Raw genomic sequence first — 14,588 nt, forward strand, 5'->3', positions numbered from 1 at the left:
TTGTGACAGTGGGACACAGGATTGCCAAAGTGAGTATTTCTTGGTTCTTTTTTTTTAACCCCTCTCCTGGCCATCTAGAGATCAAATCATGACCAATCAGCCATTGTGTTTTATTTGCACAAAACGAATGACAAACAAATTCAGATTAAGGAGAATCTGATTTTTTTCCCAGAAAAATTCGAGGCAACCTCAATTTGCTTTGAACCAATTTGCATATCTCTACGAGTAAATAATAAAAGAGCAAATCCTTATAGTTTAATTAGTCTATAGCTATTCTCATATACAAGTGTAATGAAATACATTACACATGATTGTGTTCTTTTATTATTAGAACTTATCAATGATAAATCCCATAGTTGTCAAACATTTATAGGATACCTACTGGGGATTGAATCTGTACCTGATTTTCTTATGAGAATTTCGTTTTCTAGTAATAACATTATAGAGCACCGAGTAAGTAAAAGGTTTTATGTATTTAACTAATTTCCTTAAAATTAAGAGAAATCCCATAACTATTAATGAGCAGCGCAGTTCTGTACAAGAGTCAATAATTAGAGCCCAGCGGATAATAAAAGGTGCAGTTTATAGAATTAGCAATCAAAAGATTAGATGCAAGGCACTTACAACAAATTACAAAGCAGGGCTGTCCAAAAAGAATATTTATGCAGAGGTTGTAATAGTAAGAGCAGTTAGACAGATGGTAGAGACCTTTCCACCCAGACCTACGGACATCATTAGAAGTACTAGGGCCACATAGAGTAAATAAAGAGGCCATTTGCATCTCTTCATACATACAGTTTAACAGCAATGAGGAATTATGAGAAGTGGTTCCCAAATATACTCTCACTACTAGCAATTTTCCCTTGCAGTGTTTATTTTACAACTTTTCCACTGTTTATTTTGGAGAAATAAAATGGATCAAAACTATATTAAACTGAACTATTTCAACTGGATGAAAGGGCCATATGCAACGCAGCAAGGGACGGCAGACTTAGGCTTCACACCCTGGCATGATACATGAAAGTAGGAGTCTGACTGGGTGTGTGGACTATAGCTCTGATGGCAAGATACCCTTGCAAACCGCTTGGTGCCATTGTTTTTGGCCGCCCAGGACTAGGTGTTGCAGAGTGCAATGAGAAAGTCCATAGTTCATAAATAAACTTTTTTTTACTGAACAATAATTTTTGAGGAACTATGTACAGCAGACAGTAGGCATTCATCTTCATGGACATTTCTGTCATTACATGTAACAATATGACACTCTTCTTCCCCCCTTTCCTGGAGTCACTCTTACTTTTCACTTCACTTAGCTTTTCTGCCTCAACACAGGCCAGCACAATGTCCCCAATAACGTTACTTAAGTCGAGCAAGCAAGAGTCCTATACTTTCACCGTGGTTCATCCTTCTCCCCTTAGGGGAGTTTTCTATGCCAGTAGAGTCGCTATTTATGTTCCCACTTTTTTGATGTCTCAAGTAAAATACACGGGGCATTACCTCTTCATCTTGCTTATATTTCCTTCTTCGTCCTCTTACTGACAACTCTGTAACATCCAGCTAGGCTTCCTGTCCCAGACCCCGATACTTGCTATTTTCCTCTCTTTCACTCTGGACCGACTCCAGACTGTGACTCACTCTAAAGGATCTCACTATCCACTAGGCCGTCCGTCTCTTGCCACAGGACACCCACTGCATGCGGTTCTGCTTCTCAGTCAGACCTAAGGTCTGCCACTGCTTCAGACTCATCCCTATCTTACATTCTACCAGGAAATTGTCCATTGTGTCCACGATTAGCTCCTCCTCCCTGATCTATTCCCAACTGTTAACTCCAACTATTCCTGTTAACTACCTAGTGCAGGGCAGAACACAACTCCATCAACAGCAATATAAATCCTTAGATATTTCAAACAGCATAATGTACTGTATAACATAATTTCACAAATTCGGGAGGGGAAACGTGGGTAACACTTCCACTTCATTACACATACATGTGGCGAAGTTGAGGGCACAGAACTTGCATGGTGGCACGCAGAGCTTATTCTTCTTTATCTCATGAAGTTGTAGGCACTCCTTTTTCTGTCATATTGTTATTCTATGAGTCAATATAATAATTCAAGACTAACTCACCAATATAGCATCTAAACATGTCATTTTTATATGCACAGACTCCGACTAAACCTTCATATGGACCATCATATGAAAGGCTTCTAGCAGTTCAGTATGGTATGATATTTATTAGGACTATTTCCTTTTACCTAATACTCAGTTATTTTCTCTTTGGCCACCCACTTGTTTTCCTCTCAGCATGAATTCGTAATGTGTTGTGTAATAAAATGTAAGTAATAAGTAAAAAGCAAACAATAATTTTTATTATTACTTATTGGCCTTTGCATGCCTTTATTTAGGTATATTAAATAAGATATATTACAAAGTTTCTTATTTCCAGTCGTGCCATCGATTTATGAAAAAATAAAAGTGTCGTTACTATATACGGTAACGATTTCGTCTTATATTAATGCAGTTCACTTAACTAAACACTATGTGTTCTACATTGGTAAATTACATTATATCATTATATACAGCCATCTCAAGATGCCGGTTTGTTTAGCGGAAAAAAGCTTTGAACAAAGAAGACCCATACCTTCTATATACATAGTAATTGTATGACTGAAGCTGACAGTTCTCATTAAGTAGGAACTTGAAAGTAAATTTTGATAGAAGCTGTAGTTACCAACTATTACACATGCATACAGATTTGGTGCTACATTTGTTTGGCACAATTAGGAGTCATTGTAAACGAGTAGATGTATAAATAATAAAAACATTATACAGAAAAAAAAACACGAAAAAATGCACAAAAACTAGAATAAATCTGACCTAACGAGAAGACTCCTGGGTAACTGAATAGCAACAGACCCAGGCACCGAAGAACCTCTGTTATATTTCCATGCTCTGGTCACTTTCTATACTTTAGTGCTGGTAATGTGTGTTGCTTCCATCATCTAGTTTCAGGACACAATATAACCAATCCCAAAGTAGCTACGTAAATAATCCCTCTAAGGCCGGGGTTACACTTTCGAGTGTGAGACTTGCGGGAGTTTCTTGCATCACACTCGCAATTGTGACTTCGGCCTAAGGCTATGTTCACACACAGCATTTTTGCTGCTTTTTTTTCCTGCAGCCAAAACCTGCTCTCTTGGCAGTAAAGTTGCTGCGTTGTGGCATTTTTGCTATTTTTTTGGGTGCGGATTACATGTGTCCTTTGCCTACAGCACATATTTATTAAAGATAGTGTAGCCATCAAAAATTCTGCAAAAAATGCCGCAAAAATGTACGTTGTCTTTACACATTTCACGTTCTCATTCCTTTCTATGGTTGAAAAAAAAGCTGCAAAAATGCTGAAAGAAGCATTTAAAAAATGCTGCAGTTCTCAGATACAGACAGGATAAAAACCATGCGCGTGCATGAGATCTGTGAAATGTCATGACTTTTAGGGTATGTTCACACGTTCAGGATTTCCATCCTTTTTTTTTCCTGACTGTTTTTTAAAAAACTGCAGCTCTTGGCAGAAAACGCAGGTCCTTTTTTTGGTCCTTTTTTGGTCCGTTTTTGATGCGTTTTTTGATGCGTTTTTTTGATGCAGTTTTCTAGCCAGAGTCTGTGTGTTTTCTAGGAATTTTTTTAGGGTTAAAATGGCTGAAAATACCCTAACCCTACCCCTAACCCTACCCCTAACCCTAACCCTACCCCTAACCCTACCCCTAACCCTACCCCTAACCCTAACCCTACCCCTACCCCTAACCCTACCCCTAACCCTACCCCTAACCCTACCCCTAACCCTAACCCTACCCCTAACCCTACCCCTAACCCTAACCCTACCCCTAACCCTACCCCTAACCCTACCCCTAACCCTACCCCTAACCCTACCCCTAACCCTAACCCTACCCCTAACCCTACCCCTAACCCTACCCCTAACCCTAACCCTACCCCTAACCCTACCCCTACCCCTATTCTAACCTTAGTGAAAAAAAAAAAAAAAAATTCTTTATTTTTTTTATTGTCCCTACCTATGGGGGTGACAAAGGGGGGGGGGGTGTCATTTACTATTTTTTTTATTTTGATCACTGAGATAGGTTATATCTCAGTGATCAAAATGCACTTTGGAACGAATCTGCCGGCCGGCAGATTCGGCGGGCGCACTGCGCATGCGCCCGCCATTTTGCAAGATGGCGGCGCCCAGGGAGAAGACGGCCGGACGGACACCGGGACGCCGGGTGAGTATAAGGGGGGGAGATTAGGGCACGGGGGGGGGCATCAGAGCACTGGGGGGGGGCATCGGAGCACTGGGGGGGGGCATCGGAGCACGGGGGGGCGGGATCGGAACACGGGGGGGGCAGCCACACTCCGCCCACGCACTTCCGCCCACTCCCCGCACTTCCTGCTGCAGCGGTTCTGCACATCAAACCGCAGTAAAACCCGCAGATATATTTTTGATCTGCGGGTTTTACTGCGGTTTGGACCTCACAATGGAGGTCTATGGGTGCAGAACCGCTGCGGCTCCGGAAAAAGAATTGACATGCTCCTTCTTTTTTCCGGGAGCTATTCAGCGCGTCTTTTTTTTTACAATTTCCGGACCATGTGCACAGTGTGTCCTGTTTTCCATAGGGTACAGTGTACTGTACCCTGCATGGAAAACAGCTGCGGAACCGCAGCGGCAAAACCGCCGCGGTTCCGCGGTAAAAAACGCACTGTGTGAACATGGCCTTACTGGTACTGTCAAAATGCAGATTTTAATCTGCATACAAAAATTGCAAAAAAAATAAATCCTCAGAAAAGCTACATGTGAACATAGTCTAAGAACCAAATGTAGGAAGAAATGAAGCACTAGTGGAAAGAACAGACCTGTGCTCAGGGACACGACATCTACTGGATTTAAAGCCAATTTATCAACGTTTTTGCTCATTTACAGCCAAATACTATGAACTGAGTGAAAAACAAAAATGAAGCACAAGGATATTTGATGTGGAATGAGATGAGTAGGCTTCTGACATTATATTGATCTTTCTGACTCTTCAGGAAAGGGAACAGGATTTTCTGTACTAGAAGAACATGGCAAGCCACAGTATATTCTGTCATTACTACCTTGTACTATCACTTATAATTTACTATCAGCCAAACCCAGGAATCTACTGCAAATGTGTATCAGCTGAAACATTATTCTTTCCTAATAATAAAAGCAATTTGGTCTAACTCCCCCAAAAGACGACTTACTATCACATACTATATGCACAAGGCCTCTACTGCAATGTACATATGCAATGTAGGACTGGGGTGCCAAAGACCCACTACTAATATTTACATAGGGGCAAGATGAAATATTACCTGTTCCTCATTCACAAAATCACCTATGCTGCTATATCAGGGGTGGGCAATTAATTTTACTGAGGGGCCACATGAGAGACTGTGGGGGCAGAATCAATAGGCTGAAATTAAATCTGCTCGGAATTAATATTAATATATTATAATTATTTTTTATTAATATTATCACTTATTACTGAGCAGAATTAAGTATGCTGACATCTTCCTGTATGCTATATAACCCTGCACAGAGCCCCCTAAGTAGAGTTTGAGAACCCACATAGTCCCTCTATATACAGGGAGACCCCAAATAATCACTATATACAGTATGAGCCACCACATAGCCTCTCTGTATACAGTAATGAGACCCCATATAACCCCTATATACAGTATGAGCCCCCACATAGCCTCTCTGTATACAGTAATGAGACCCCAAATATCACTATATACAGTATGAGCCACCACATAGCCTCTCTGTATACAGTAATGAGACCCCATATAACCCCTATATACAGTATGAGCCCCCACATAGCCTCTCTGTATACAGTAATGAGACCCCAAATATCACTATATACAGTATGAGCCACCACATAGCCTCTCTGTATACAGTAATGAGACCCCATATAACCCCTATATACAGTATGAGCCCCCACATAGCCTCTCTGTATACAGTAATGAGACCCCAAATATCACTATATACAGTATGAGCCACCACATAGCCTCTCTGTATACAGTAATGAGACCCCATATAACCCCTATATACAGTATGAGCCCCCACATAGCCTCTCTGTATATAGTAATGAGACCCCATATAACCCCTATATACAGTATGAGCCCCCACATAGCCTCTCTGTATACAGTAATGAGACCTTAAATAATCACTATATACAGTATGAGCCACCACATAGCCTCTCTGTATACAGTAATGAGACCCCATATAACCCCTATATACAGTATGAGCTCCCACATAGCCTCTCTGTATATAGTAATGAGACCCCATATAACCCCTATATACAGTATGAGCCCCCACATAGCCTCTCTGTATACAGTAATGAGACCCCAAATAATCACTATATACGGTTTGAGCCACCACATAGCCTCTCTGTATACAATAATGAGACCCCATATAACCCCTATATACAGTATGAGCCCCCACAAAGTCTTATATACACAGTATAGGACCTCACATAGTCTCTTATATACAGTATGAACCCCCACATAGCCCCCCAAATACAGTATAAGCCCCCAGATAGCCTCCTATATACATGCAAACATCCCATACACATTTGAAAAATGGCGATGGCTCCATCTTCCAGCAATGTGTTTACTGCTGTCTGAATCCTGAGGATGTGGATAGATATGACATTGTAGGCGGCGGGCGAGGGCATGGTGCGGCTGCTTTCCGCCCTTTGGCTGTCTTGGTCCATGTACAGGACTAGAACAGCCCAAGGGCCAGATGTGGCCTATGGGCCATACTTTACCGAGCTTTGTGCTATGTCATAAACTGGGTACGGTAGTTTATAAATGAATAAGATACTGCCTTTGCCTGTAAGAACAAAAACCACTGTACTGTACCAAGCACCACTCATGTGGGGAACTGCTCCTGCACAGGAGCCCACCAGGGAATTCACCTGTTCCCCTGTGGACCAGTCAAAGCTTACATACATGCATAGCTTTGTATTATACACAAGCTTTCCCATGTGCTTACCGTGCATATACCAAGAAAATGGAGAAGCATTTATAACGAGACTTGGCATTTGCATGTTAGTCATAGGATGTGGGGTGGGGTTAATATTCCCATATATTAAAGTTGGTAAACTGGTAAAGTCTATCTGCAAAACGACCACACAATTGACCTTTCACTACATTATAGCAATATTATTTTTAAGAGATATAATAATGATATGATAATATCACACACGAGATGGCTAATTTTTATATTTTATTTTATGGGGTAAAATGGCCACTTATGATTTCTTTTGTGCATATTTGAATAGGTTGAATGATTAGATTCCATTATAGGATCATTGACATTATGCAAAAACTACATTGCACATCATTACATTCTGCATTAATTAACATTTATGTTAAGCAACACTTCATTAACCAATATTGTAGACTTTACTGAAAACATTATTTTTAATACATGTGGAGACATATAATGGCTATAAAAGCTTAAGATACAGAACATAACCAGCACCTATGTAGTAGGACCCCACAGTGTGTAGTACATAAAATATAGACAGAATTTAGTAACTTTAATAACTTTAATAATGTGGAAATTATATGAAAGGATTCTCCATAGAAAATTACAAATATCAAATTCCAGAGATCACACATTAAAGACCTATACAGTATTTATATATTATCATGTAACACTAGTTATAGTTCCGTTGTACTGAAATATGCAAATATTTCTACCCATAGCATACAATGAACTAAAATATTATATTAAGTAGCACCAACCTTACCAATCTTCTGCTGCACCTAGGCATATGCCAACATTTCCCTGGTTCATTGCTGCAAATCAAGTCATTTCTGGAGCCAGGAGAAGAGATGTTAGGGGGACCAGGTAAGCATTGGCCTGGGAGGTTGGTAAGGTATTAGTTCTTTAGTTATTTTGGACTACTGTAAGCTTTTAAAGGGGTTGTCCAGGCTTGGCACAAAGGTCTGTGGTTATTCTGTGACTACGCAGTGCCGAATCTTGCCAACGTGCTATGTGAGTGATTTTCATACTTGCGCTCACATGCCCAATAACCTGATCTGTCTCGATTCATTTTTATTGAAGTGTTTAGTTAGCACATGATCGCAAATATGCACATGATTGCAAGTGACTGCTTGTTCGCATCGGTAGTCTGTGGTTCGCATGTGGTAGTCTGCAGTCACATAAAGTGACCACAGACTTTTGTCCCAAGCATGGACAACCCTTAAACATTTGTAATGGGCCTGAGCAACCTCTTTACCTTCAGCATAAGGATCAGTCGTTGATTCTTAGATTTTTGCTTAGGCTTGCTAAATTTTACGATTGAGTCTTACACTCATTCGTGCCAGATGGTGAACTAATACAAAATGACCAAGATCCAAGAAATCTCAAATATTGTAGAGAACACTACGGCCATTCATCCTTTCAACTGCCTTACACCTATGAATTATGTTGTCAAGGGTGAAAATGTCTAATTTATGGAGTATCAAAGTGAGCTGTATTTTCTGGTGTAAGCAACCCAGAATAAAATTCATTGGTAACCGTGTAGAGATTTTCTGAATACCGATGGTCTTCTCTGGTAAAGCAACTTTTGTAAGTTACTGGAAAAATGACTAAATGAATGTTCTGATATTATTGCAGTTGCAATGAAAGGGCAACTCCCATCCCATGACATGTCAGAAGATAGCATCTGTAAAAGATCAGATCCCAACTCATCACAAGAATGAATGTACCACTCCACCATGGAGTCAGGAGGAGGCCACGTTCGCATGTTCGGTATTTGGTCAGTATTTTACATCAGTCTTTATAAGCCAAAACCAGGAGTGGGTGATAAATCCTTAAGAGGTGACGTGTTTCTATTACACTTTTCCTCTGATTGTTCCACTGCTGGTTTTGGCTTACAAATACTGAGGTAAAATACTGACCAAATACTGACCATGGCCTTACTTAGAGATGCAGAATTCACTGAGCAAAGCTTAAGAGATAAGGTGCTCAAGAGAGCAGTCAATATAATTATTGGTAGGGTCTAAGCTCGTAGACCTCCACTGATCCCAACTTCATCTGCATCTCATTTCACTTATGGACCTTAAAGTTTTTTTTTTTATTTTAGAAGATTTTTTTTAAGTTCCTTATATATATCTTGATTAAAGTCTATTTAGTTCCAAAGTGTCGCCCAATGTGAGCAATTGTGACACGTTTCACAAACTAATCTTGAAGAAGGTGCCACAGCTACAGATGAAACTTGATGTTGAGTGTTCTGGCAACTTTCCCACCAAACATCCTGCAAAGCTCAAAATGAAAAAAAATGTTCGCTTCACACACAGGCATGGCAGTCTGGAATCCATTTCTCAACAAGTGGATGGACTAAATCATGTACTGCACCCTACACGCAGATGTTTATTCTGCTGGCAAAATAACAATAACAGCTGGTGCAACCAGTACAATTTGGTGAAAAGCGTAATGCAAAACACATCCAATGTCAACCACAACAATCCATGTCTGCAGACGCTCTGGGACATTTCCTAAGGCAAGCAACAGTACGGAACACTATTTGCTTTCTAAAGAAAATATGATTTATTGCCCAGAAAAGACAGTTTCAGTTACAAAGTGATCCACTAATTATATTGCAACACTTGAGTGCTGGCGGCGTGTAAAGCAGCCAGAGGTGTAACGTCCAATATTTGTGATTAGCTGACTGTCCCATAAACAAAACTATTAATTGTAGCATTGCTAAGAAATGTATATACATACACAAGGTGCAAATCACAATGGGCCTCACATTCATCATATAGCTGTACGCAGCCCACGATTACAATATGGAATCGATTCAATTCATAAAACACATCAGATTAATATTCTAAAGCATCACATCTGATCAAATCCAATTAGTTTGACCCCCATCAAGTGCATGATTATTGTCAACGATCATGGATATTGGTTGCTATATCTATGGCCGTCTTTCCCTAAATAGTCTCAGTGGTGTCAATAAAAGAGAAAGCCCGTATCACCCATACACGTATCAGATGTAAGATAACCTTGAACGATGAACCTGGATTGTTTAAAGCCACAAGTAGAAGGAAATGAAATGACATCATAGCATACCTGAACTCAGTTACTACAGCATGCACGGACCCTACACCAGACATACAGCTAGTGTCATTGCTGATCATTGGTATCTTAGGGTTAATGCAAAAAAAGGACATCAATATCCAAACAATGCAAGAGTTTCCATCAGGCTGGCCCTCAATACAGTCATGATCAGCAAGCACAAGAACAATTGATATCTAAGGCAATATATCTTGGGACCGATCTATCTATCTATCTATCTATCTATCTACCTATCTTGTCATGTTAAAGCGCTGCAAGTGCCCAGATGTCATCAATAAAGCAAGGTTTTGCCAGAGATCAGTATAAAATCACTTTTGCACAGACAATAGCAGGACAAGCCTTTGACATAGGACGTCAGCAGGGAGGATTTGATTTGCTCATTAACCCCTCCAGCACGGATGAGGGCTCAGTGTAGCAGCCAGGGCAGCAGAATAATAAATGCACAGTATAGTCAATGGATCTGGATCCAAATGTCATGTAGCAGCATCACGTCCCTCTAAACAATACCCTGCTAACTCCACCACTCCCAGATCATAGTCATCAAACACACAGCCATGACTAAAACTGAACATTCAACTGGGGATGTGATACTGGAGCAGTTAACCAGTTAATGGCACGCAGGTATGGATGAATCCACCCCATCCATTATACACAGACAGTTCATTTCCATGTTGGTTGTAGCTGTTAACCCCGTTTTTGCTGGAGAGGGAGCAGCTGACAGCCCATTCTATCATCATCATCATCATCTGAAAGCTTGCAGCGAAAGGATTAAAATGCAATCTGCAGTGACAAGGGTCCAACCTCCGCCTTCCCCCTCGCCCTCCTCCCTACACTCCAAAACATTAGGACCTTAAATGAACCCCCATACAGCAATGCACACACACCCTTGTGCCTTACCTCCAGCGCTTCCAAAGTCACAAAGCTGCTCATGGCAAATCCATCAATGATGTCTTCTTCAGCCGAGGAGGACTCTTTCCTCTTTCTCCTAGGGGGCTTTGGTCTGGACAAGGAGGAAGCAGTCGGGTTCCCATTGTCTTCTTTCTCAGATCCAGAGGAAGAAAGCAAAGAGCCGCTCCTGGAAAGCCCTAATCCTCCCTTGGCCCTTATATCCCGATCCCTTTGGGCTTTGGATCTCCTCTTCTTGCGATAGCCATTGCACCGTGGGCCATCCATTGCACCCACAGCAGCAGCAGCAGCAGCAGCAGACACCAGCAACCACCCCTCTCCCTCTCCCCTTCCCCACCTCCTCCCCTCCTGATACAGAATAAATAATAAAATAAAGAAGAAAATCAGAAAAGAAGAATCAAGGATGGAAACCTGGGCAGCACATTGCTCCTTCTCTGGTGCAGGCAGCACTGTGCAGCTACAGGAGAGAGTGTGATTCCAGCACACACATACACAACCCAGAAATTCCTACAAGGCTGCCAGGGAAAGGAATGGCTGATCCCAGCCTAGAAATCTGGAGAGGAGAAGGCTTTGATCAGGACTGGAGGTGAAACCAATCCCCCTCCCTAAACAAAATCAGGGAGCTTTCCACCTGATGTATTCCAAGCCAGTGTTTAACTCTTTGTTACTGTTGCTTGTTCTTCTTCCAGAACTCCATGATGCATCCCTTGGATCAGTGAGGAACTTCCAGTGTAGATGATGACCCCCTCCTCTTGTCCTCTTCTTCTGCTCGGTTCTGGTCTTCTGTTCTCCTCCTCAGTGACAGAATCATCCAGACTAGGCAGACAGAGGAGGGGCAGGAGACTGGGTGGGAGACAAGGAGAAGTGCACTGTCTTCTTCTTCCTCCACATCCACAATGCTGAGGCTGTGCCCGGGGCTTGGGATGAGGTGCCACCTCCTGATCTTCCAGTGCTTCTGCTTCACGGGAGGTGATGCTCTGTGTCTTCTCTTCCAGGCCAGAGAGGAGGGGGCTCAGTGCACAGCCCTTCCTCCAGCTCCAGTCTCCTGGACTCTCTGGGAAGAGGCATCCACAACTTTTATCAACACTACAGCTCTCATCATCCTCAGCTCATACATCTGCAGACCTGCACCTATGGATGACAAGGGGACAAGTTCTGCCACACGTGTCTACCACCTATGTCTGCCTCCAGAGATTAGGCATCACCTCTAGGAGTGGGGCAGAAGCCTCACATTGTGCACCTCTGCATACAGGCACCTAGACAAAAGTTGTGACTTTGGGATGGAAAACCCATGTCCCTGCATAAAACCCATGTCCCTGCATAAAACCCATGTCCCTGCATAAAACCTATGTCCCTGCATCAAAAATATCCAAACTGAAGGTGACTATGTTTAACCCTAAGCTAAACATGACATTTACCATTTTTGCATGTACAGTGTAACTGTATATGGTGCACTATTGTAATATTTGATATGTTCCACACACCTGCGGGCCAGAAAAAAAAAACACGTTTCGTTGTGTTTTTAATTTTAAAAAAATATAAATGACTAATTAAAGGTATTGCTATAATGAACGGTTTCCTCGTCACAAGAATTCAGCGTTCTCCAAATAAAAAAAAAATACATAACTTGCCAATGAAAGGTACTGGTATGATGAATTGTTTACTGATCATAAGATATCAATGAGTTCCTAATAAAAAATAGAAAGTAAAAATGGGGAAAAGAGGGTTAATTTTGGATCAATGATGACGAGAGATGACTAGTATCCAGAAATGCAATTTATTCGTCAACGCGTTTCGAAGTTTACAACGTCTTCGTCGGGACAAACCACAATGTGCCACGTGGTGGTGTGTGATGTGTTTTGTCCTGATGAAGAAGTTTTAGGGCCCCTTTCCACTTGTGAGAAAAACGGACGAGTGCAATCCGATAAAAAATCGTATTGCACTCGGACCAATGTTATTCAATAGGTGACATTCCATTTGCGATTTTTTTCTCAGCTGAAATCGGACTGAGAAAAAAATCGCAGCATGCTGCGATTTGCTGCGATTCTCGGACGAGACTCACCAATGCAAGTCAATGGGTGCGAGAAAAAAACGCATGGAATACGGACCATCCGTATTCCATCCGTTTTTTACGGATACCTTACCATTCTGTGGCACAGAACACTGTAAATAGTCCTATAAATGACTGTAAAAATATTTGCAGAGAAAAAAAATGGATTGCATACGGATGTCATATGGATGTAAAAACGGATGATGCGATTAAAAATCGCATTACACTCGCATGACACTCGCATGACAATCGCACACGTTACATCCGTTTTTTTGGTCCGTAAATCGGACCGTTTTTTTCTCACACAAGTGGAAAGGGGCCCTTAAACTTTGAAACGTGTTGACGAGTAAATCACAATTTCTGGATACCAATCATCTCTCATCCGTGATCTATTGGTGGCGCAGAATTAACCCTTTCTTTCCGTTTTTTGTTTAGACTGATTTGTGGGTCTGCAGCAGCCTTAAGCCTATAGCTTATAGCCTTAATCCATACCAGATGAGTACCATTGCCTTTGGTCTCCCCACTGTTACTCGGAAAAAAACATATTGTGCTTATTATTATTTCAGTTTTATTTACCTCTCCTAATAAAAGAAAATAAAATATCTAGCTTACCAATGAGAGGTACTGGTATAATGAAATATTTGTATTGGTTAGATATCATTGTGTTTCCAGGTCCACACAGTATATTCCGAATAGAAGTGCATTTATTGTGTTGTCCCATTCCAGACCCATTCTCTGGCTATAGATCACTAATAACATAAAAAGAGGTTGGCTTTGCTATTAAAATAAGCCAGCCAGCCAGCCCCCTCCACACACAGTATCAATAACTTACCTAAATAGATTTTTTTTTTCCTGTGTCAAACACAAGCCACAAGTGTAACTTCTGACCTGGAACATACTATTACGTTCTATATATTCCATAAATATTCGATTAGGAACATAGCTAAACATAATTTTTCGTTAACTCTAGGTTCATTATTTAAACCTGAATTCCCTTTATACCAAGTCCATAAATTGAACTAGCCACTGATTATTTCTCACATGACAACAGTCCCTTTTCTCTGTCTGACAGAATATACAAAATAAATCCAGACGCGTGTACTCGGCTTCATGGACTAGAGAGCAGCTGCATAGAATATTCTCAGCATCAGCTTTTTCTTCCCCATAAGGGCTTGTGCAGATGATTGCATTTTCGGTTTGAGTGCTATCGGTTAAAAAAAAATGGATCTCACTTTTCTGGATGAAACTGAACGATTTTTTACACTGTCGTGTGAACCTACCTTAATAGAAAGAGATACGTTTCTGGAATGGTGAACCTTCTTTTTTAATCTCAGATTAGTATCTGTTGAGTAAATATTTCCAAATTGTTTGGAATTCTGCAAATACTACATAATATTAGACCAAATATATCTTCGCTAATTCTCTTACCTAATACCTAATCTATATCAAAAGCTATTAATGGGTTGT

The 14,588-nt window shown here is 41.0% G+C and overlaps 1 protein-coding gene across 1 annotated transcript in view; it reads right to left on the minus strand.

The window, feature by feature from the left end:
• The window catches only part of LOC138671659 (autism susceptibility gene 2 protein homolog), a 1,859,492-nt gene extending 1,847,459 nt beyond the window's left edge, over positions 1-12,033 (minus strand). Inside the window, exon 1 of the mRNA XM_069759830.1 lies at positions 11,063-12,033. Coding sequence (XP_069615931.1) covers positions 11,063-11,338 — 276 coding nt within the window. The 5' untranslated portion in view covers positions 11,339-12,033. The remainder of the gene's footprint in view (positions 1-11,062) is intronic.
• Positions 12,034-14,588: the final 2,555 nt, after the last annotated feature.

Source organism: Ranitomeya imitator, chromosome 3 (genome assembly GCF_032444005.1).
Source record: "Ranitomeya imitator isolate aRanImi1 chromosome 3, aRanImi1.pri, whole genome shotgun sequence".
NCBI classification, from domain to species: domain Eukaryota; kingdom Metazoa; phylum Chordata; class Amphibia; order Anura; family Dendrobatidae; genus Ranitomeya; species Ranitomeya imitator.